The 24,229-nt window shown below is 41.5% G+C and overlaps 1 protein-coding gene and 1 pseudogene across 4 annotated transcripts in view; one reads left to right on the top strand and one right to left on the bottom strand.

The window, feature by feature from the left end:
• Positions 1-24,229, top strand: part of LOC308252261 (zinc finger protein 124-like) — a 40,706-nt gene that overhangs the window by 14,111 nt on the left and 2,366 nt on the right. The window contains exons 2-4 of one of the 3 annotated variants that reach the window (XM_080676616.1): positions 6,534-6,660; positions 7,074-7,146; positions 10,200-15,025. In XM_080676616.1, the coding sequence (XP_080532742.1) occupies positions 6,534-6,660; positions 7,074-7,146; positions 10,200-12,153 (2,154 nt within the window). In that variant the 3' untranslated portion in view covers positions 12,154-15,025. Of the gene's footprint in view, positions 1-6,533; positions 6,661-7,073; positions 7,147-10,199; positions 15,026-24,229 lie in introns of those variants that run through there. The other 2 variants (XM_080676618.1, XM_080676617.1) reach the window with 2 other exon arrangements.
• Positions 16,043-18,609, bottom strand: LOC308250595 (tripartite motif-containing protein 75-like; annotated as a pseudogene). The gene is made up of 3 exons: positions 18,549-18,609; positions 16,200-16,975; positions 16,043-16,103 (listed from the first exon to the last, which is right to left on the bottom strand). The product of its transcript is annotated as a tripartite motif-containing protein 75-like (transcript).

Raw genomic sequence — 24,229 nt, 5'->3', positions numbered from 1 at the left:
TTTCATAACTTAATTTGTACAATATTTTGTTTTATACAATTATTAATAACGAACTGCAATGTTTGCTAATGACTGATTACTATAATCATGTTGCATTTGTTTCCTTTACACACCTTACATGTCTATCCATTAATATTAGCAAGGAATGTTTTAGCAGCTGATCTTGGACTGATTTATTTGGTGGGGTCAACAGGAAGTATTTCTTATTCGGAGAACAAGAAAAATAGGTTTATTTGAGATACACTTATTAATGTATGCAGTTATTCAGTGTCAGGTAAGATAATGTTGAAGAAAAAATATTAACTTTTAAAATGATCTATTATTTTATGTTAACTATTCCTCATTTATATCAGCCCTTTGTATTCAGCGTGTCTAAACTTAAACCTTGCTTATTTGGCCCATGTGAGCCTTTGAGTTTGACATGCTTGTTCTAGAGCAGTGGTCGGCAAACTCATTAGTCAACAGAGCCAAATATCAACAGTACAACGATGGAGGTTCCCAACTCCTGCTCTGTAGAAAAAATAATTAGGGTTCCACCGGGAGCTTGTCTTACTCCTTCCTCTCCCTGGACCTAAGACAAGAGAGGTTTTCCTATTTTGTCATTGCTCTACTGAATAGATCATTGTTTTTCTGGCATCACAAGTGGTGAGATGGTACCTTTTCTCTGTTCCCTACACATAGACATCAGTGGGTATGATGTCTCTCTGGGAGCAGCATTTAGGGGAATTATGCTGTGGGCAGGTCCTATGCCTGGGATAGACTGTCCTGCTGCTGGAACTCAGGAGAGCTCAGAAACGAGACCAGTTGGGAGAAGAGCCCCTAGAGTAGCATCAAGGTTTTGGGGAAAATTACTTTTGTAAGAATTATGTCTTTAAATTGAAAAAATACTTTTAACCTATTGGGATGACAATGGCTCGGAAAATTATATAAGATTCAAGTGTACAAGTGTATAATACATCATGTGTATATGTTGTTGTGTGTTCACCACCCAAAGTCTCCTTCCATCATCATTTAATCCTCCCCTTTACCCTCTTATAACTCCTCACACACCCGTTTTCCTGTGGTACCCCATGCTGTTGTCTGAGTCTAAGAGTTTATGTTGCTTAACCCCTGCCCCTTTTTTTTTATCAACTCCCATCTGACAGCTGTCAGTCTGTTCTCTGTATCTATGAGTCTCTATATATTTTATTAGTTTCTCTTCTTTACATTTCAAATATAAATGAAATCATGTGATATTTGTGTTTTTCTTGCTGGTTTTCTTCACTTACCATAATGCACTCCAGGTCCATTCATGCTGTCACGGAGGGTAAGATTTCCTTCTTTTTTTACAGCTGAGTAATGTTCAATTGAGTTGGACCACGGCTTTTTTATCCACTCACCTCCTGATGGACACTTGTGCTTTTATCAAATCTGGGCTATTGTAAATAAAGCTATAGTGAATGCAGGGGTGCATATTTTCTTTTGCTTTCGTGTTTTGAGTTTTTTTGGATATATTCCCAGAAGTAAAATGGCTGGGTTATTGCCAGGCTGACCTTCAGACCCTAAGACAGGAGTCCTCAAACTACGGCCCACAGGCCACATGCGGCCCGCCGAGGACATTTATCTGGCCCGCCGGGTGCCGCTGCCTGTCCTGCTTAGCAGCTGACTCGTCCCGGGCCCGCAGTGCGCATAGGAATTTGTTCATAGTTTTTTTTTTAACTATGGTCCGGCCCTCCAACGGTCTGAGGGACAGTGAACTGGCCCCCTGTTTAAAAAGTTTGAGGACCCCTGCTCTGAGATATGGATAAATGGATTACTCTGACACAAAGTTTGCTGTGAGAGGCCTAAGGTACTGCCTGCCTAAAGGAACCCAGGCAGCCTGGATTGTCTGCCTTGTTAGGCTTTTATTGTAACAGCAGTTTAAGATAAAGTTTATCTTTCAGGTGAGTGATTTTGGGAGGAAACTTGTGTTTGTAATATCCTTTAACCAAGGACACACAAAGATTAAGTATAAGGATTCCAGTAAACACCTGGTGTCCGCATGTGCACAGAATTGCTTGGAAAGGTCAAAGAATAATTAGGAGCACCGCCTTTGGCACACCCCTAGGTCGGAATTTCAATAAACAGGGCAGGCAGCCTTCCACACTCTTCCCTTTCTTCAGAATGTCCCCCTTACAAACTTTCCAACCAAGTCTCGGGTGCTCCCCAACATCTTCCCCTTTTTTGTTTTGCTGAATATACTGGTAAAAGACAGAGAGAGGCAACAAACTTTCTGCTTTGGAATATCAGAGTCAGTGAATTCCATTTACTATTCCAGTTTCGATTTTACAGGCTATGAGAAAAACAAAAAGAGGAATGGTTAGTGATCTGGAATGTGTAGCGTGTGAGTACGCTGCAATAATTGTTCAGCCTTTGCCATCAGCTTTATCATCATTCCGATTGTGGGGAAGGCACATCATTCGGGGCTGCAGAGTCCCCAGGCCCAAATTCTTCATTTCTGGAAGAGGATTGGTCCCATGCCATGCCATGGCAGGGTTTAATCTGGCGAGTTGGAATCCACAGCAGCTCTGTGGGGCTAGAACACACACATATCCTCTCTTCCATGTTAAAAATTCATTGGGTCCCATCCAGTGTTTAGTGTCTACATCTCCCACCAGACTTGTGGTTTCTGAGATGGGGTTATTGAGGTCAAATGCTGTTTCACAGAGGATTAAAAATGATCATTCAGATTTAAAAAATTAAGGATAAAGAATGCTTTAGATAGTAGTATAGCAGGGTCCTTCAGTCCCATATTCCCTCCCACTCCCTTTTTTTACTAACATACCCTTCAGGGTACCGAGAGCACGCTCAATGGTGGCCTGCCCTTGTGGATTGTAAGGGATTCCCGTGGAATGCTGGATGGACAAAGGTCTGCAAAAGGCAGTGAAGCCAAGGCTGCTATAAGCAGGCCCATTATCAGTTTTCCTTGGTTAATATAGCTACAATTGGAACAGGTCTTATTGAATTCATGCAAAGAACTTTATTGCTACTTATTAAAAATTGCCAATTACTGGAGGGACAGGTAGGGAGAAAAATATATAACTTACCAAATTGCTTTAAAAATGTTTCCTTATATCTAAAAAACAAAAAGTTTAAGAATCAGTAATACTTGCAAATGACATGGAATATTGTCCTTTCTGCAAAACACAATATTCCTGAATAACAGAGCTATAAATGAAAGCATAGTATAGTTATTATTTGACCAAGCTTCCCATGTGCTTTAAGCAGACAATTTTCCTTCATGAGAGAAGAAACAAATACTTGATGCATTCCAGAGCCGATTGGAGTGATCTAAAGCCAATTCTAGGTCAAGAAAGAGTTTCTTAAAATTCAAACCCTGGAAGGATTGTCAAATTTATTTTACCAAAAGTTCATATATCAAAGTGTATTAAGCACAAACATAGGCTAGCAAACTTCAGTTCCCATGATGAAAAGATGGCTTTAAAAGAAATTCCTGATTAATAGAACCATTTTAATAATTTATAGAACTTTTGCTTCCTGGGTAGAAAAACAGGAAAGATCTTTTCCCTTTTACCAGACTAGAAAAGGACTATCCAAAATAAGGTTTATTCTCTAACTTCATTTGTCCCTTGGGTGTGGTCAGCAAATGACACTAATTGGATTTCTGCTGTCTGTCTCCCTGAGTACATTGATATAAAGTATTTACTATCTGGTTATACCCTCTGGTTAGGGTGGCAAAATGCAAATCATTTCCTCTTAAGTGTCCTTGGTTTATGGAAGATGGGATTTACTAGATGGCTCCAAATTGCTGTTTTACCATCTCAGTTTCCCTATTCCCCTGGTCCTGGCTTACTGGCCTGTGTCATTTATACAATTTCCTTTCAACATTTCTCATCACAAAATCCCACAACTTCCACAAACTTTCTACCACTTTCACAAATCTTTCTTCAGACACCTTATAACTCAAAATAACCAGCTTTACATTCCACTTTCTTTTTCCTTCAAAATGCATCTCCATGCCTCATGCCTTTCGTTACACCAAAGCCATACTTTCTTTCCAATTAGTTAGAATTCTTAACCCTTAAAAATCTTAATGTTTAGGTAGCATGTAAGTAATTAACATTTCTCAGATGAGCAATACATTCACATTTTAAGAGCTGCTTCAAATAAAATACAAGACTTATTCATTAACAGATTCAAATCCATCCTCTAGATTCTCCATAAGAGGCAAATTCAGATTAATATTTCAGTATCCTATAATTTCAAAATACCTAGATATTTAATAATTTTTACTATTTAATTCAGCAAACTCCACAGTTTTAAGTTACCAAAGACTTTGGAAAACTGTTTAGGCTTTTATAATTACCCCTGATAAAGCTTTATCATATACCCTTCATTTTAGTTATATTTATTTTGCTTTTTCTACTTTTGAGATTTTTAAAGCCAATTATTATTTATTTTTTTTAAAATATATTTTATTGATATTTTACAGAGAGGAAGGGAGAGGGATAGAGAGCTAGAAACATCGATGAGAGAGAAACATCGATCAGCTGCCTCCTGCACACCACCCACTGGGGATGTGCCCGCAACCAAGGTACATGCCCTTGACCGGAATCAAACCCGGGACCCTTCAGTCCGCAGGCTGACGCTCTATCCACTGAGCCAAACCGGTTTCGGCAAAAGCCAATTATTATTACTCAATGCATTTTCTTGGCAAATTTTGAAATAGGGGTTACTCACTGGCCTTTAATGTTTGTTTGTTTTCTTTTTGAAAAAATGGGAGTGGCCCCCCACTGCTATTTCTGCAGCCTTATAGAAGGCACTTCTACAGGTCTTATCCTCCTAGGAAAAAGACTTGTGGCATTTAAATAATTATTTCCCATATTTTTTTCTTTCTGAGTAGTCTAACAACATGAAATCTTACCTATAAGAAGAGCTATTGTCCTAGACAGTTTGGCTTAGTGGATAGAGCATTGGCCTGTGGACCAAAGAGTCCCAGGTTCGATTCTGGTCAAGGGCACATGCCTGGGTTGCAGGCTCCATCTAACATGCAGAAGGCAGCCAATCAATGATTCCCTCTTGTCATTGATGCTTCTATCTGTGTCTTCCTCTCCTTTCCTCCTTGAAATAAATAAAAAGGTATTAAAAAAAATAGGAGAGATGTTAAAAATAGAAACAGAAAAAAATCCTACAGTAAATGGTTACTCATAAAAGAGTGATTGGGACATTAGCCTTAGAATCTTATATCTAGGCTCTCTGTCCCATTCCACTGATTTATATTGTATACTGTTTTTAGGCCAAGACCATGCTGTTTTGATTACTGTGGCCTTGTAGTACAGTTCAATATTAGGTAGTGTGATTCATCCACATTTGCTCTTCTTCCTCAAGATTGCTGCTGCTATTCAAGGTGTTTTGTGGTCTATGTAAAATTTTTGAATATTTGTTCTAGTTATGTGAATGTCATCATGGGTATCTTGATAGGAATTGCATTGAAGCTATAGATTGCTTTGGGTACTATGGATATTTTAATTATATTAATTTTTTATCTCCATAAACACCATATACTGTGTACTTCCAATTACAGTTTACATTTCAATTACAGTTTAAATTTAATTTTATTTTATATTAGTTTCAGGTAAAACTAATTCCAACATGAAAATATTAAGATATCAGTAAAGGCCCTTGTACATGCCAAGTCTTAAATTGTTCCTCAAGGTCCAGGCCCCAGTTAGAGAGTCACAATTCTGCCAGAAAGACTTCTTTTGAGTGTGATCTTATGATTTCAATATACGTGTCTATGTGTCCTAAAAATCACTATGAAGTAATCCTCAGGCTCATGAGTAGAGGACTTTTGGAGTGGGCTAAGTTGCCCTGTCTTGCTCATGCCTGACTTCTAACTGTAACGTGCTATCTCCATGAAATGAGAGAGGCAAAATAAGGTCAAACTGAGTTACTAACAAATAATATAAAAACAAATGATCGTTCATTCTCCTCCATAAGAATATTTTCATTCATTCAGGTGTATCTGACTACTTCTAATAATCTGGTGTACTTCAGGACGATATCGCCAAGTACATTTTGTTCCCATTTGAATTTCCACACACGGCCTGGCCTCTCCTGTTTGGTGATGAGAATAGAAGAGCAAGCTACCAGGCCTTTACTGTGTTCACAGACTCTATTACTTTATGCAGACAAGACAGTATGTTTCATGGATGGCTGCATCAAATGGTGGTTATAATGGAGATTTTCTCACAAGGAATGGATGGGCTTAAAATAGTAGTATTTAAATGTATTACTATAGAAGTTGTTCAAGGTGCTCTTTTCCCTGGCATTAGAGAGCAATGAAGAAGTGATCATAGTAAAATCCTATCAATAAGTTCCATGTGTTCTAGAGGAAGTGAGTGCAGCAAATTAATAATAGCCTTACTACAATCAAGTCATAGACTGAGTGTTGGGGACCATGTGTCCGATGTGAACATCTTATGAATTATGTATAAGTTCCCAGTTCTGTCTATCTCACCCATTCCCCTATATGTATATGTGGGATATTTTAGGACTCAGTGGCCTTTGAGGATGTTAATGTGGAGTTCACCATGGAGGAGTGGGCTTTCCTGGATCCCACCCAGAAGAAACTCTACACAGATGTGATGCTGGAAACCTTCTGGAGCCTGGCATCTGTAGGTAGGTATCATAATTATTTTTTAAAATATATTTTTATTGATTTTAGAGAGGAAGGAGAGGGAGAAAACGAGAGAAAAATCAATGATGAGAGAGAATCACTGATTGGCTACCTCCTGCGAGACACCCTGGGGATCTAGCCTGCAAACCAGTCCTACTGGAAATTGACCTTTGACCTCCCAGTTCATACCGGTTCATAGGTTGATGGTCAACCACAGAGCAACTCTGGCCTGCAACAACCTGTTACTTAATTAGTCAATTAGAAAACTAGTGTTGCTTGCTCATTAATGCTGTTTCAAGAACTGAAATATGGAAAAGGAGTACATTGGTAATTAAACTAGGAAGATCACAGCTTATTGTGTCCTAAAATCTAGTCATTTTTAATATTCTTTAATAGTTTATAATACTTTTTCTAGCATGTATTTTAAAAGAAAAATGTGACGACCATGACAGTGAAGATCAGTATGAAAATCACGGGAGGAATCTTAGGTGAGTCGCATTGACATGACAAAGCATTAAGAGCATCTTTGTGTTTTTTTAAATATGTTTTTATATATTTTATTTATTTAATATTTTTAAAATTTATTTCAGAGAGGTAGGAAGAGGGAGAATGAGAAAGAAACATCAACGATGAGAGAGAATTATTGATGGCTGCCTCCTGCATGCCCCACATTCGGAATCATATCCAAAACCTGGGAATGTGCCCTGACCAGAAATTGAACTATGACCACGTGGTTCAGAGGTCAGTGCTCAACCACTGAGCCTCGCTGGTGGTGCAAAAATATGTTTTTGATTTTAGAATGTGGAGGTGAGAGGGAGATATAGAAATATCAATAGGCTGCCTCCCATATGCCCTGTACTGGGTTAAATAAGTCTTTAGTTTGCCAATGTTTCCTTTCAGAGAATTGAACCGGTAAGCCCATGGTCCATGGGTCCATCCTGAACCACTGAGCCATATGGGCCTGGTCCACAAAAGAATCTTTTTTTTTTAATTTAATAAATCTTTATTGTTCAGATTATTACAATTGTTCCTCTTTTTTCCCCCCATAGCTCCCCTCCACCCGGTTCCCTCCCCACCCTCTGCCCTTACCTCCCCCACACTGTCCTCATTCATAGGTGTACGATTGTTGTCCAGTCTCTTCCCGCACCCCCCCACACCCCTTTCCCCCTGAGAATTATCAGTCCACTCCCTTTCTATGCCCCTGATTCTATTATATTCACCAGTTTATTCTGTTCATCAGATTCTTTATTCACTTGATTTTTAGATTCACTTGTTGATAGACATGTATTTGTTGTTCATAATTTTTATCTTTACCTTTTTCTTCTTCTTCCTCTTCTTAAAGAATACCTTTCAGGATTTCATATAATACTGGTTTGGTGGTGATGAACTCCTTTAGCTTTTTCTTATCTGGGAAGCTCTTTATCTGTCCTTCAATTCTGAATGATAGCTTTTCTGGGTAGAGTAATCTTGGTTGTAGGTTCTTGCTATTCATCATTTTGAATATTTCTTGCCACTCCCTTCTGGCCTGCATACTTTCTGTTGAGAAATCAGCTGACAATCATATGGGTGCTCCCTTGTAGGTAATTAACTGTTTTTCTCTTGCTGTTTTTAATATTCTCTCTTTGTCTTTTGCTCTTGGCATTTTAATTATGATGTGTCTTGGTGTGGTCCTCTTTGGATTCCTTTTGTTTGGGGTTCTGTGCGCTTCCTGGACTTGTAAGTCTATTTCTTTCACCAGGTGGGGGAAGTTTTCAGTCATTATTTCTTCAAATAGGTTTTCAGTACCTTGCTCTCTCTCTCTTCTTCTGGCACCCCCATAATTCTGATGTTGGTACGCTTGAGGTTGTCCCAGAGGCTCCTTACACTATCTTCAAATTTTGGGATTCTTTTTGCTTTTCAGGTTGAGTGTGTTTTGCTTCTTTGTATTTCAAATCTTTGACTTGATTCTTGTGGTCCTCTAGTCTGCTGTTAGGTCTCTGTATAATATTTTTTATTTCAGTCAGTGTATGTTTAATTTCTAGTTGGTCCTTTTTCATATCCTCAAAGGTCTCACTAAATATATCAGCCTTTTCTAGGAAATTCTTGAAAAACCTTATAAGTGTGGTTTTGAACTCTATATCCAGTCGTTTGCTTTCCTCCATTTCTTTCGTTTGTGATCTGTTCCTTTGTCTCCGCATTTTCGCTGCTTCCCTGAGTTGGTAGAGTAGCTTTGTGTGGTAGGTGTCCTATATGGCCCAGTGGCTCAGTCTCCCCAGTTACCTGAGGTGGACACTGTTGGTGCACCCCTTTGTGTACTGTGTGTACAGCCTTGTTGTAGTTAAGTCTTGATTGTTGTTGGTATCACTGAAAGGAATTGACCTCCAGGCCTATTGGCTGTGAGGATCAGCTGTGTCTATTCCAGGAGAATTTCTGTGCTGGAGACAGCCTTATGAGATAAGACTTGCCAAATTGCAAAAGCCTCTGTGCTCAGCTTGGATGGGGTGGAGTCTCAGGGCTGAGCAGACAGCCTTGGCTTTCGTCAGCCCTGCCCTATGAGGCCCCTGGGTCTCAGTGTCCCTTGGTAATCACTGTAAGCACCTCTGAGAGAAAGCCGCCCTTGAGTTTTGCCTGCTGCCAGACAGTCCAGTTTCTCCCCAAATGAGTTGGGGTTCCCAGAAACTTGCCTGGAGCTGGAGTTCAGCGCAGTAGGGAGCTTCCGTCTTCCCCCAACTAGAGAAAGCCAGTGGCACACTCAGCAGTCAGTCCTCCCTGCACGCATTTGCGCATGCGCCTTCAGACCTCTGCCTTTTGTGGCTCCCCTGAGTTTCCGTGCACTCCTCTCTTTTCCCTACAGTCCAGACTCCCCCCGTATAAGTCTGGGTCCCCAGGGTCTCGCCCGAAACTGGGCTTCAGTGCAGTCGGAACTGGAGTTCAGTGCAGTCGGGAGCTTCTATCTCTCTCCTGCTAGAGAAAGCTAGTCAGGCACTCAGCCGCCCGTCCTCTCCATGCGCGTGTCTCCGTACCTCAGCCTTTTGCAGCTCCTCTGAGTCTCCATGTGCCCTTCTCTTTCCTTCTAGTTGTAGAATTTCCACTCAGCCAGCTTTCCTGTGGTTCTTGATGATGTCCGTTCTGTCTTTTAGCTGTAGTTTTGAAATTGTTGTGCGAGGCAGCAGTTTAGGTGTTCACCGTTGCTGCCATCTTGGTTTCTCCTCCACAAAAGAATCTTAAAAACAGATAATTCAATTGTAGCAGCCCAGTTTTAAATGTATTGATTTTTAGAATAATCTCATCAAAATGTTATTTCTTAAATATGACCTATATGTTCAATCTATAAAAAATAATTCCACTTGGAACCAATATACAGAAGTACCATTAATGAATATAAGTGTTTTCATAAGATCTATGATCCAGCTTATATCAGGAGTTTTAAGATATCCACTTTCAAAAAATGGAATGTTCAGAAACCCCACCCTTTCTTTGAAAATGGTAAAAATGTCATTGTGATGCTATTAATAAATATTAAATCATTAACAGAGTATTAATATGCTTCTGATTTTTATAGCAGTCATATGGTAGAGAGAATCTGGACAAGGAAGGATGGTAGTCAATGCAGAGAAAACTTCAACCAGATTCCAAATCACAATGAAAAGAAGGAAATTCCTGAAATAAAACAACCTAAATCCAGGTTGTGTAGGCAAATCTTCATACGTTATTTATCCTCGAATAATCACCTGAGCTCTCACATTGGACCCAAACTGTACCTTTGTCAGGAATATGAAGAGAAACCTTATAAATATAAGGAACCTGAGAAAGCTTTAAAGCCTCACCGACATATTCAGAGCCATGAAGGCAGCCCCAATGGGAAAACTTTCTACTATTCAGCTTCCCTTAGAAATCATGAAAGGACGCATGTTTCTGGGAAACCATATGAGTGTAAGCAATGTGGGAAAGGCTGTAATCGTCTCATTTACTTGAAACTTCACAAAAATACTCATAGCAGAGAGAAACCATATCAAAGTAAACAATGTGGCAAAGCTTTCAGTTCTCCCAAAGACTCTGGAGAAAATGAAAGAGCACACACTGCAGAAAAGCCCTATCAATATAAGAAATCTGGAAAAGCTTTCAGTTCCACTTCTCTTAGAAATCCTGAAAGAACTCATACTGGTGAGAAACCTTATGAATGTGGGAATGTCTTCACATGGCTCAGCTCTCTTGGAAAACATAAAAGAAGTCATGTGGGAAAGAAGCCTCATGAATGTAAGGAATGTGGTAAAACTTTTCTTTATCCCTCTTTCCTTAGAATTCATGAAAGAATGCATACTGGGGAAAAACCCTATGAATGTAAGCAATGTGGGAAAGCTTTCACATATACCACTTCTCTTAGAAATCATGAAAGAACGCATACTGGGGAGAAACCCATTGAATGTAAACAATGTGGGAAAGTTTTTATACATTCCACTTTTCTTAGAAATCATGAAAGGATCCATACTGGGGAGAAACCCTATGAATGTAAACAATGTGGGAAAGCCTTCCATTATAGCAGCTCTCTTGTTAAACATGAAAGAAGTCATGTGGGAAAGAAGCCTTATGAATGTAAGGAATGTGGTAAAACTTTCCTTTATCCCTCTATCCTTAGAATTCATGAAAGAATGCATACTGGGGAAAAACCTTATGAATGTAAGCAATGTGGGATAGCTTTCACACATACCACTTCTCTTAGAAATCATGAAAGAATACATACTGGGGAGAAACCCGTTGAATGTAAACAATGTGGGAAAGCTTTCATACATTCCACTTTTCTTAGAAATCATGAAAGGATCCATACTGGGGAGAAACCCTATGAATGTAAACAATGTGGGAAAGCCTTCCATTACAGAAGCTCTCTTCAAAAACATAAAAAAAATCATGACGGAAAGAAGCCTCATGAATGCAAGGAATGTGATAAAACTTTCCTTTATCCCTCTTTCCTTAGAAATCATGAAAGAATGCATACTGGGGAGAAACCCTTTGAATGTAAACAATGTGGGAAAGCTTTCATACATTCCACTTTTCTTAGAAATCATGAAAGGATCCATACTGGAGAGAAACCCTATGAATGTAAACAATGTGGGAAAGCCTTCCATTATAGCAGCTCTCTTCAAAAGCATAAAAAAAATCATGACGGAAAGAAGCCTCATGAATGTAAGGAATGTGGTAAAACATTCCATCGTCCCTATTCCCTTAGAGAGCATGAAAGAACTCATACTCAGGTAAAACGCTATGAATGTAAGCATTGTGGTAAAGGTTTCTATTATCAATCTTCTCTTCAATATCATGAAAGAACCCATACTGGGGAAAAACCCTATAAATGTAAGGTTTGTGGTAAACTTTTCTCTGCTTCAGCTTCCCTTAAATATCACAAAAGAATGCATACTGGGGAAAAACCTTATCAATGTAAGGAATGTGGGAAAGCCTTCATTTTCCCCAGCTCTCTTGGAAATCATAAAAAAAAGTCATGCCTGAAAGAAGCCTCATGAATGTACGCAACGTGGTAAAACATTTTATGATCAATATCACCTCTGACTTCATCAAAGTACTCATACTGGTGCAAAACATTATTAATGTAATCATTGTGATAATGATTTCTCTTATCTATCTTCCCTGCAAAGTCATGAAAGGACTCATAATCAGGAAAAACCATATAAATGTAAGCAACGTGGGAAAGTCTTCAGTTTGCACAGCTCTCTTGGATATCACAAAAGAATTCATGACTGAAAGAAGCCTAATGAACGTAAGGAATGTGGTAGAACATTCCATCATCTCTATTCCCTTAGAAGTTATCAAAGAACTCATTCTGGGTAAAAACCCTATGAATGTAAGCTATGTGGCAAATTTTGGTCTTCTTCAACTTTCCTTTGATATCATGAAAGAATGCATCCTGGGGAAAAACCCTATCAATGTAAACGATGTGGGAAAGCCTTCCATTATAGCAGCTCTCTTGGAAAACAAAAGAAATCATGACAGAAAGAAGCCTCATGAATGTAAGCAATGTGGTAAAACCTTTCCTTATCCCTCTTTACTTAGCAGACATGAAAAATTCATATTGGATCAAAACCCTAAGAATGTAAGCATTATGGTAAAGGTATATCTTTTGCAGCTTCCCTCCCATATCATGAAGGAACACATCCTGGAAAAAAGCCCCATGTATGTCAGCAATGTGGTAAGGTTTTTAGTCTTCCTGCATCTTCTTAGGAATCATGAAAAAATGCATACTGGGGAGAAACCATATGAATGTAAGAAATTTAGGAAAACTTTCATATATTCCACTTCTCTTCAAAATAATGAAAGAATGCATGATGGGGAGAAACTATGACTGTAAGGAATGTGAGATAGCCTTTTCTGCCAAATGTCTTAGAGAACATAAAATAACTCATCATGGAAAGATGCCTCATGAATGTAAGGAATGTGGTAAAACTTTCCTACAAACATCTTTGCTTAGAAATCATGAAAAAATTCATACTTGGGAAAAACCCTATGAATGTAACCATAGTGGTAAAATTTCCTCTTGTCCAAGTTCCCTCCAACATCATGAAAGAACTCATAGTGAGGGAAAACCCTATGAATGTAAGGAATGTGCTAAAATTTTCTCTTCAAGTTCCCTCTTATATCATGGAAGAACTCATAAGGAAAAACCCTATGAATGTAAGCCATGAGGAAAACTGTTAATTCATCCCAGTTCCCTTCAAAATCACAAAAACACTAATAGTGGGGAGAAATCATAATGAATGAAAGAACTCTCACTGAAAATAAGCCCTATCATGTAGAGTGTAGAAAAGCCTTTGACCATCCTAGTTCTTTTTTTTAATCTTCACCTGAGGATATTTTTCCATTGAGAGAGTGGAAGTCAGCGAGAAAGACAGAGCAATATTGGTGTAAGAGAAACAAATCAATTGGTTGCCTCCTGCACATACCAAGACATTTAAGCACACACAGTGGAGAAAGGCTCTATGAATGTAAGGAATGTGGTTAAGTTTCCAGTTTCTCCAAGTCTCTTAGAAAGCATGGAAGAACACATCCTGGGGGAAAACCTTATGAATGTAAGCAATGTGGGAAAACCTTCCGATGTGTCACAGATCTTAGAAGATGTGATGAAAGGAAGCCTCATGAGTGGGCCTTGCCCACAGCACAGGGTTGCAGGAGGATGCACCAGGGTGGGATAGGAGCCCTGACACATAGGTTTTGGCCTTATTTTCCTGGTTCCCCACCAGGGTGGGCTGCTGTGGGGGGGCTGGGTCCCAGGAAGGTGCCCAGCCCACTTACAGTGTGCTTCTGTTCCGGGAACTGAGTGTTGCGCCTGTCCTCACAGTCCAGGCTCCGTGCGTGGCCTGGGCGCCCAGCTTCTGGGCTCCACTATATCCCACTGGCATGTACAGGGCAAATCTCCCCTCCTTGCAGGTCCCCTGTCTTGGCTGTGAAGGGCTGTGGGACCTGGAGTGGCTGCAACAGGCAGGCCAGCTGCCAGCATCCCACGGGCAGACCTGTGGCTCTCATCCCCAGGAAACCGACATTTGAGAAAAACAATGGATGTTTTGAATTTAGGCAGGCATGGTAGGAATGAAAGGATTTTTGAGTCTCCTTTCATAGATGGATCCAAAGCAGCTTACTAGAATACAGTGTCCTATTTTATAGTGTACGGAGTGATAGCATAATTGCAGAAAATCTTTTCTTAAGTATATTGCAACATTTTTAGGGGAAACATATTTGACCTAGAGTCAACTGAGTTACCCTACTGGCACAAAATAAGATGACCTTTGAAAAACACAAAGTTGAGAGACATTAAAGCACTAATTTGGATTAATAAATTAATAGAAATATTACTGTGATCTTATCACTGAATGAGGTCCATCAGGCAAGACATAAGAAACACAGTTCCAGTTTTACACGCGCTTAGATGGTAAATAGTTACCATCGTTAAATTAATCTCAAGTAAATAATAACCAAACAATTTTTAATAATACTAAAAATTCCTCCTTTTTTACCTGGAAGTAGATTTGAGACTCATATTTAAATACAATTTGGCCCTGGCCAGTTTGGCTCAGTGGATAGAGCATTGGACTGGGGACTGAAACATCCCTGGTTAATTCCAGTCAAGGGCACATACCCAGATTGCTGGCTCAATGCACGGTAGGGGGTGACAAGGAGGCAGCCAATCATTGATAATCATCATTGTTGTTTCTATCTCTCCCCCTCTGAAATTAATAAAAATGTTAAATAGTTTAAAAATATATATCTTGTAGAGAATGAAATAAACTTTATGGACAATTTGATTCTAAATTTTTAAGGGTGGTGTTCATGAACTGACAATGTATGGAAATAAAATGAATAAATAAAATGAGAGACTTGGAAAAAATGCATGCAGTGAAGGGTTGTTTTTTTTTGTGTGTGTGTGTGTAGTTTTTTGTTGTTGTTTTTTGGTAAATGCTTTTTGGTTGATGCTTAGCTACCCCTGAGTTCTTGGATCTGCAGCTTTTAGCTTTACAATGAGTACAATTCTAGAAATCTGTTTCAACATAGCTAAATCACTGTCAATCTGAGCAAGTTGCCTGCTTTGGTATTTTGTGGATATCAATGCTACCATTCAGTAAAAAGCTAAAAATGATCTTCCATGTCATAGGCCTAAACACTTCAGTGACTTCAAAAAGGTGAAGGCTTTTTAGTTGAAGTTAATTGTTTTCAAGCAGTGAAAGGAACTCGGGCTAATTTAAGGAAGGCAGGCATTTCTCTGAAATGGGGCAGATGAACACAGGCCTCTGAAAGAACCCAACAAGTGCAGCTCAAGTCATGCCACAGTCTGCCCTGGAATGGATCCATGTTATCCAGGGTCTCCCTTGGCTCTACTGCCCACAGAGTTGAATTGCCCAGATCTCTTTTGTTCCATGGCCACCCCTAGGCCAGAGGGTGAAGAGTATTGAAAGATGTTCCCATTGAGACTTAATGCAGAGGTAGATGGTGGGTCCCCAACGAAAATAAGAGCTATTGTCACAAAAGAAGAGAGAAGAGATATACTGTGGGCCAAAATAAGAGATATGTTCTACAGGTAGGGATGTAGTTATTAATGGTGAAAATGAAGAGATTATTTGTATAAGGAAGCATCTTCCCTTTCACTTGCAGATGTGAATTAGAGAATGATGGGTGCTATTTGTATGGATTTATTATATTTCCTGTGCGATCCATTGGACAGTGTATTTGATATAGACATGTATTTCTTGAGCATCAAATGAGAGACAGTGAAAAGACACTATTGTAGGCCCAACCCCTTCAATGTAGTCTTGCAAAATAATACAAGGCAGCATGAGAAATATTGCAACTAAATATTAAGGGTAGTATGTTTCATACGAGTTTTCAAGTAAAAAGAAAAGACTTGTCTCAACAAGTTTTACAGAGAACAAGTTTTGTTTGGCTGGGATCTTGAAAGATGAGTTGGGTTCTAAAAAGAAAAAAGAGTGTATTTGTGGGGCATTTCAGAAAGCTCATCCAGGCTAGAGAAGGAGCATGAAATGGAAGTTGTGGGAGATAAATAAACCGCCATTCCACTTCTGTCAGCACAGTGCACTCTACTACCTTACTTAGTAGGTCTTTGGATGTGGAATTGTACTTTGAAAATGCGGTTATATTAGTGCTGAGTTTCTTTTCAAGAGCCTTTTCTTCATCAGCTAATCTTGAAAGATCTGCTTGATCATGTTCTAAAAACTGCCTCAGGTGCTCAAATTCAGAGAGTAATTCCAGCCTTTGGTTTTCCACCTTCTCTAAGTTCTAAGAGTATTTTTGCTTTGAATGCTTATTAATTTCTGAACATCTGTCACCCACTTTTTCAGGGGCTCAATGTAACTGCTGAGCCTTTGCCTGTGATGACAGGCAGCCTCCTCCATTGGCCTCTCCTGGTGGTCAGAGGGCTGAGTGCACAGGGGACAGAACAGCTGTAGGTCCTCCTCTCAGAAGAGGGTCATGACCTTGTGCTTGTCCCACAAGCACCTCTCTTCCTGCCTCTTCTTGCCCTTGGTGGTTTGGAGGAGCTTGGTGATGTCCATCATCCTTCCTGCTGGGTGTTGCTCCTCACATGCCTCTCTTCACAAGGGTGATGGCACACAGGGCAAGGGAACCTGTCCTGTAGATCAGTCCAGGACTGCTGGATGCAGGAGTGACAATCATGCCCACCTTCGATGGTGACAGGGCCTCTCAGGTCATCCAGACAGATGGGATAGTTGATTTCTGCCAGGAGTCCTGCCAGAGCTGCTTCAACCACCAGTGGGCCCAGAATGAAGGACTGGACTGAGGTGGGTTTCTTCGGGAAGCTGGGCTCTGCAGTGAGAAGTGGATGCCCCAGAAATCTCAGTCCTCACTTAGATGGTGGCCTATGAGTCCTGCGAGTCCCCTGGCCTTTTAATTCCAGGTGCCAAGAGAAGCCCTTTCCCCAACCTGCAGCCAGTTACAGTTCAGCTGGACAACTGCTTCTCCACATTTATAAGCTCAAAATAAATAAATAAAGCCAGCTACGCAACTTCTTGGTCAGAACAGTTGTTACCTGAAATCATTAGTTGCTCTGTGTGAGAAAATATTTCTTCCTTCAATCCCTGAGTTTATTTCAAGTGTTTCCAGTCAAACACAGATTTCTCTCTCCTAAACCCAATCTTTCATTCTCATGCTTTTATCATGAAGCCCATCTACTTCCATCCACTGGGCACCACCATTCATGAATCCCATCCACTTTCCATTCACCCACCTGGGGCTATGGAAAGGGCACCGGCTCTGGGACAAAGGGATGGACCACACCCAAATTACAATGTAGCCTTGGTCACCTATGCATGTAACCTGGGAGAATTTAGTTTACATCCTGAAGGGGTTCAGAACATGCCACCTCAAAATATACCATTGAAACGTGAAATTTGGACTGGAAAACATGGTGGTCTTCTGAGCAGGATGATTCCCGGGTCCTTGTCCAGGTGGAGTTGAAGAAGGAAACCATAGACAAAAGGTGGTATAGTAAAGGATGGAAATTTATTGAGAAACAAGCACAGACTCCCATGTGGGGAGGGGGAGAGAATCCCACTATGTCCATTTTTTCTATGGTTCATAAAGTTTGTAGTTCTTTGTGCCTTGATATCCCCTCCGATTTGTCACTATAGCAACTCGAGAGCTTGAACCACCGGTGAAGTACCTGAGGTTCTCCTCCTCTTCTCCCTTATTGTCTTCCTATTTCCTTTGAGCTTTCCTCTTCCCTCTCTGAAGGAGTGGCTCCCTTCCCTTTAATTTGTAACTGTACACCTGCAGCTCTCTGCTCCCTCATTCTATGGAAATGTGTACCTTCTAGCAGCTCCCTTATTCTGTGAATATATGCTCTTTGCAGCCCTGTGCTTTCCCTATGGACCCCTTAATTTTTTAAAATTTCCTAAATCTGCCTACTTTGCCCCCAAAAGCTCCTTTCACCATTTTGGATGTGGCTTATTTTGAGTTGAAGGCAATCAAAATGCAATAGACTTAGGAAAAGCCCTTAATTCTTCCTGCGCTGCTCTCCCACCCCCAAAAATTTTAACATTCCCCACTTGTGAGATAATCAGCAATTATAAAGGAAATTTATATTAGAAAAGGGGCCTTTGTACCTGGAAGAGAACTATTGTCAGAGACTAGAGGCCCAGTGCACAAATTTGTGCAATAGTGGCTCCCTCTGGGTAGCCTGCGGTGATCGGCACCCATGCTCTCACCCCCAGCTTGCACCCACAGCCCCACCTAACTCCTTCATTGCCTGGTAGCTGGGTGCCAGCCTCACCCTCTGCAGCTGCCGCTGGTCTCCATCTATGGGGTGATTGGGTGCCTGCTCACACCCACTTTGGCATGGCGCTGCCTGCTCACCTCCACCATGCCACCATGGTCCCACTCTCTTCAGGGCCCATCACGGCCAGCAGTGCCTCCACCGCCACCCTCTGCCAGTGCCGCATCACCTATGCCCATCATGTTCTGTGCTGACCCCTGGTGGTCAGCGCATGTCATAGCGAGCAGTCAGACTCCCAGTTGAACTCCTTCAGAGGGGACAATTTGCATATTTGGCTTTTATTATATAGTATACCTTTTTCACCTAAGAGACTTACTTATTAACTGGACCACCTTTGCTTAACAAACATTTCTTCCTCTCACATTCCAGTGAATTGCCTCCCACAACCCCAGAAGATCCAGACCTCTAGCCTTTCCTCACCTCCAGATAGCACAGAAGTCTCACTTCTCTGACCACTAGTTGAGTTTCAATTCTTTGTGAAATTCCTGCATATAAAAAATCCTATTTAAAAAGTTTTTGTTTCTTGTTAACCCATGTTAGGCAGTTAGACAGCCATGAGCGGAGTAAGGAAGAAGGACCAGTACAGAAGGTCACCAGGGTGGAAAAGCCCCAGGTGCCTATCAAGGAACAATCATTTGGGGAGGTACCCTTCCCCCAGGGTGACTTCCTCACCTAGCATATCCACAGAGTTTGGGCCCCCTGACCTTTCCTTCCTGTAGACAACCTCTATTCCTCAGTATTACTTCAGCTCCGGCCCCAGGTAAGCAATAAAATCAGCCTCAGGACCACTGCATTGAATAAAGAGCCCTTGCCCTGGTGCCTGCCAATCGGTGCCAACCTCAACCCTGAAAGGACACACCTGGGAAACTGCAGAATATTCTACTGAGCTCTTCCCCTGGGACCTCCCCTAAAATCTCCACCCTCACCCTAGCCCAGTGGTCGGCAAACTCATTAGTCAACAGAGTCAAATATCAACAGTACAACGATTGAAATTTCTTTTGAGAGCCAAATTTTTTAAACTTAAACTTCTTCTAATGCCGCTTTTTCAAAATAGACTTGCCCAGGCAGTGGTATTTTGTGGAAGGGCCACACTCAAGGGGCCAAAGAGCCACATGTGGCTTGAGAGCCGCAGTTTGCCGACCACTGCCCTAGCCAGTTTGGCTCAGTGGATAGAGCGTCGGCCTGTGGACTGAAGGGTCCCAGGTTTGATTCTAGTCAAGGGCACATGCCTGGGTTGTGGGCTCAACCCCAGTAGGCAGTGTGCTGGAGGCAGCTAGTCAATGATGATTCTTTCATCATTGGTGTTTCTATTTTTCTCTTCCTTACCCTCTCTGAAATCCGTAAAAATATGTTTTTAAAAAATCTCTACCCTTAAAACCCTTTGGTCTGAGAAACCTCCTGAGAGCACTCCTATCCCTTTTCCTTCACGCTTCCTTGACCCCTCTCCCGACCCGCCCCAGGCATGTTACCATTAGCTTGCTCACTCCCAAGATCCAAGGGACCTTCCTTTACCTCTATAATTTGTTTTCTAAGCCCATTTGTTCTAGGAATTACTTATTCTATCTCTGTGATTTACCAAATAAATGTTCTCTTACAGTTTGGGGTCTGGGCTCCTAATTCTTTCCTAGCCAGAACCCAAGTACTGAGATTGCTGAACCCAGTTTTGGTCTGAGCCTACTGGTCAGACATCTGTTGCTGTTCCCATCACCTGCAACAAATGTGTTTAATGTCAATTTAATTTTTAGACCAGACTAGAATGGTACACAGGAAATTTGGCCCTCCCATACAATGGCAAACTCTTAGAGTCAGGTTTATAAGAATAATAATATCACTATAATTTTTTTAATAAAAAGGGCATTTAGAGACTTTCATTTCTTTTTTTAAATATATTTTATTGATTTTTTTTACAGAGAGGAAGGGAGAGGGATAAAGAGTTAGAAACATCGATGAGAGAGAAACATCGATCAGCTGCCTCCTGCACACTCCCTACTGGGGATGTGCCCACAACTGAGGTACGTGCCCTTGACCAGAATCGAACCTGGGACCCTTCACTCCGCAGGCCGACGCTCTATCCACTGAGCCAACCCGGTTAGGGCTCACTATAATTTTTTATGAGGATATAGAAGTTTAAGAAAGCCCTGGTGTTGAGACAGTATTTATAATGGCTACAAATTCACATTTACCAAATTTAGTTTGCTTTTTCAACCTTACTGCTCTACAGTATCCTATATAATAAAAGGCTAATATGCAAATCGACCTAAGTAGAACAATCGGTTGCTATGACATGCACTGACCACCAGGGGGCAGATGCTCAATGCAGAAGCTGCCCCCTGGTGGTCAGTGCGTTCCCACAGGGGAAGTGCCACTCAGCCAGAAGCCAGGCTCATAGCTGGCCAGCACAGTGATGGAGGCGGGAGCCTCTCCTGCCTCCGCAGCAGCACTAAAGAAGTCCAACTGCCCGGGAGCAGGCCTAAGCCGTCAGTTGGGCATCCCCCAAAGGCTCCCCAATTGTGAGAGGGCACACAGGCTGAGGGACCCCCCCCCCTCCGCGAGTGCACGAATCTCATGCACTGAGCCTCTAGTATTGTATAAGGAAATACAATTGTCCCTCTACCTTCCTAGGTTCTGAGCTGAAAAATTCCTGTAATAAGAAGACATACTAAGCCCTAGCCAGTTTTGTTGAGTGGATAGAGCATCAGCCTGGGGACTGAAGGGTCCCAGGTTTCTATATCTCTCTCCCTCTCCCTTCCTATCTGAAATCTACAAAAATATATTTAAAAGCTATAAGACAGCTCTAGCCAGTTTGGCTCAAGGATTGGAGTGTCGGCCTACAGACCAAAGGTCCTGGATTTGATTCCAGTCAAGGGCAGGTACCTTGGTTGCAGGCTCTTCCCTGGCTGGGCCATGGTCAGGGCTCGTGCAGGAGGCAATCAATTGATATCTTTCTCTCACATCGATGTTCTCTTTCTTTTCCTCTCTCTTCCTTTCTCTAAGAAATCAATGGAAAAATAAGAAAAACGTTACTTTGGTATTTCTTCATTTTGTCCTATGGGCCTCCTGTGGCAAGCATTGAATCAATGTGCCTCACCCATATATATATTCTACCTTAATGGAAAAGTGCCTTTTCAGTGACCAGAAGAGGCTTATTCCATTTTCTTGTCAATAAATGTTTTTGTAATATTTCAATTGCAGGTGACATTCAGTATTATTTTAGTCAGTAAATATTTGCCATATATGTGTGAGTACGCAAAGTGCACTGTAGAGTCCCATGTGAGTTATTTTCATCTACATCCTTTGCTTGTTGTCATTGCTTTTGGCTGGGTTTGGACTATGAGGTTTGCATTAAGAGGAGAGTACCAGGGAAGGCTCTTGACAAGAAGCACGTTGCACAGGAGTCTCAAACCCACCAACAGTGTCAAAAGGATCTGCCCTGCCTGTCCTAGCTCTAGGAGTCCGTCAGGAGCCGGGCCGTCCCTAAAGCGCCTTCCCTGAGTCCTGGGGGCCATTCCACCCTGTGGTTTGAGAAGCGAAGAGGCTGACCACACCCAGCCCCCTCTCCTCAGAGCTGCCTCCAGAGTGAGTGCGGAGCCCACCCACCAAGTCTGGTGCCTACTCTTCTGGAACAGGACTCCTCCCCCTGCACAATGTCAGCCCCAGGGGCTGTGGGAAATAACATCCCAGCCAGGAACTCAGCATCCCTGTGGGGTCCCCCCTCACCTCACTTGGCTCCCAGAATGCAGTGCAGCACCACACCTAATAAGGGGCTGAGAATGCCAAGTATTTTGCCTTTTCCCTAAAGTGAGCAGGAGCCACGGCCCTGTTCTTGCAGGAAGAGTGAGAAATGAGCCAAAACTCCTCCCAGGGTCTTGCAACATCTTCCAGTGTTTTCCTGGGTCTCCAAGGTCACCTGGCTGTGGTTCAAGGTCCCCAGGCTACCACCCATCCCCATCAAGGCACGTTGAGTGAGTGGCAGAGGTGAAAGGCTGGGTGAGGACAGGCCCAGGGGGGCTGACCCAGGGAGGCCTGTGCACAGGGGAGACCTCAGGAGGTGGGGGACACCTTGCCCATGAACCTGCAGCTGAGGACTTGGCAGCTGAGTGAGGACAGGCGACCCTTTGTTGTCCTCCCTGAGCTTTCAGTGGGGAAGCAAAGTGAGGAAGGGCCGTGCTTTGTATTGATTGAGATGATCCTGTAGTTTTTTAGGTTTATTCTATTAATGGTATGTTACATTAATTCATTTTCAGATGCAAAACCAACTCTTCTTTCCTGGGTTAAATCCACTTGGTCATGGTGTATAGGTCATGTTATATATTGCTCAGTTCAGTTTGTTGGTATTTTGTTAAGGCTTTTGCATCTATATTAAAAAGTGGTCTCTGATCTTCTCCAGTTTGGCTCAGTGGGTAGAGGATCGGCCCGTGAACTGAAGGGTCCTGGGTTTGATTCTGGTCAAGGACACATGCCCGGGTTGTAGACTCGATTCCCAGTGGAGGACATGCAGGAGGCAGCTGATCATTGATTCCTTCTCACCAGAGAATCATTGAAATTCCTATCTCTGTCTCCCTCTCTCATCCTCTGAAATCAATTTTAAAAATATATATATATTTTATTGATTTTTTACAGAGAGGAAGGGAGAGGGATAGAGAGTTAGAAACATCGATGAGAGAGAAACAGCGATCAGCTGCCTCCCGCACACCTCCTACTGGGGATGTGCCTGCAATCAAGGTACATGCCCTTGATCGGAATTGAACCCAGGACCCTTCAGTCTGCACGCCAACGCTCTATCCACTGAGCCAAACCGGTTAGGTGAAATCAATTTTTAAAAATTTTTTTTAAAGTGGTCTCTGGCCCTAGCTGCTTTGGCTCAGTGGATAGACCGTTGGCCTGCAGACTGAAGGGTCCCAGGTTCGATTATTGTCAAGGGCACATGCCCAGTTTGCAGGCTCGATTCCCAGTGGGGGGTGTGCAGGAGGCATCTGATCACTGATTCTCTCTCATCATTGATCTTTCTATTTCTCTCTCCCTCTCCCTTCCTCTCTGAAATCAATAAAAATAAAAAAAATAAAAAAATAAAGTGGTCTCTGTGTAATGAATTATAATGTACTGGTGGCCTGGTGCATGGATTTGTGCACATTGCAAGAAAATGAATGAAAATATTTTAATATTGTTATTCGCCCTTTCTATATAACATTAGTGTCAGAGATGAAAGAAATTTAGTAAAATGTAGTATATTATTTTCATATACTATATAAGTTGATTAATATATAAACAATAACAACATGATATAACAACAACAAAGACATGATATTAAAACAACATTTATAAAAACAAGGACTGATAAATTGATTAAACTTATCCTACTAGCTTCCTGTATACCACATTAAGAGTAAAAACACTTTCAGAGTGCTTGACTAATTTCCCTTGTGATGAAGTATTTACAACTTTATCATCACACGCTCTTTGAACTCAACAGCAAGCAACATATAAGTGACCAGGTCAGAAAATGGGTCCAGGTAGGAATATTCCTACTCTGCCTAGAGTTTGTTCTGGTGATATACTAATAGTCATCGCAGATGCTGGTATCACAGGAAACTGTCTTTGAATTAATTTAAATGGGAGGCCAGTGTCAGATAGGGACAAATCAATTTTTGGAATCTGAACAACCTCTCCTTCTGCAGATCCTGTTAATACTTCAGCTTCAATTTGTTAGATTGCAATCTTTTGGTAATAAACCTAGTACCATTACAAAGACCTATTTATTATTAAGATTTCTCAGTAGTATGATGATT

This window comes from Plecotus auritus (assembly GCF_963455305.1).
Source record: "Plecotus auritus genome assembly, chromosome: 6".
Lineage (NCBI taxonomy): Eukaryota > Metazoa > Chordata > Mammalia > Chiroptera > Vespertilionidae > Plecotus > Plecotus auritus.
Note: the sequence above shows the minus strand (reverse complement) of the source record. Positions and strands in the feature narration are given on the sequence as shown.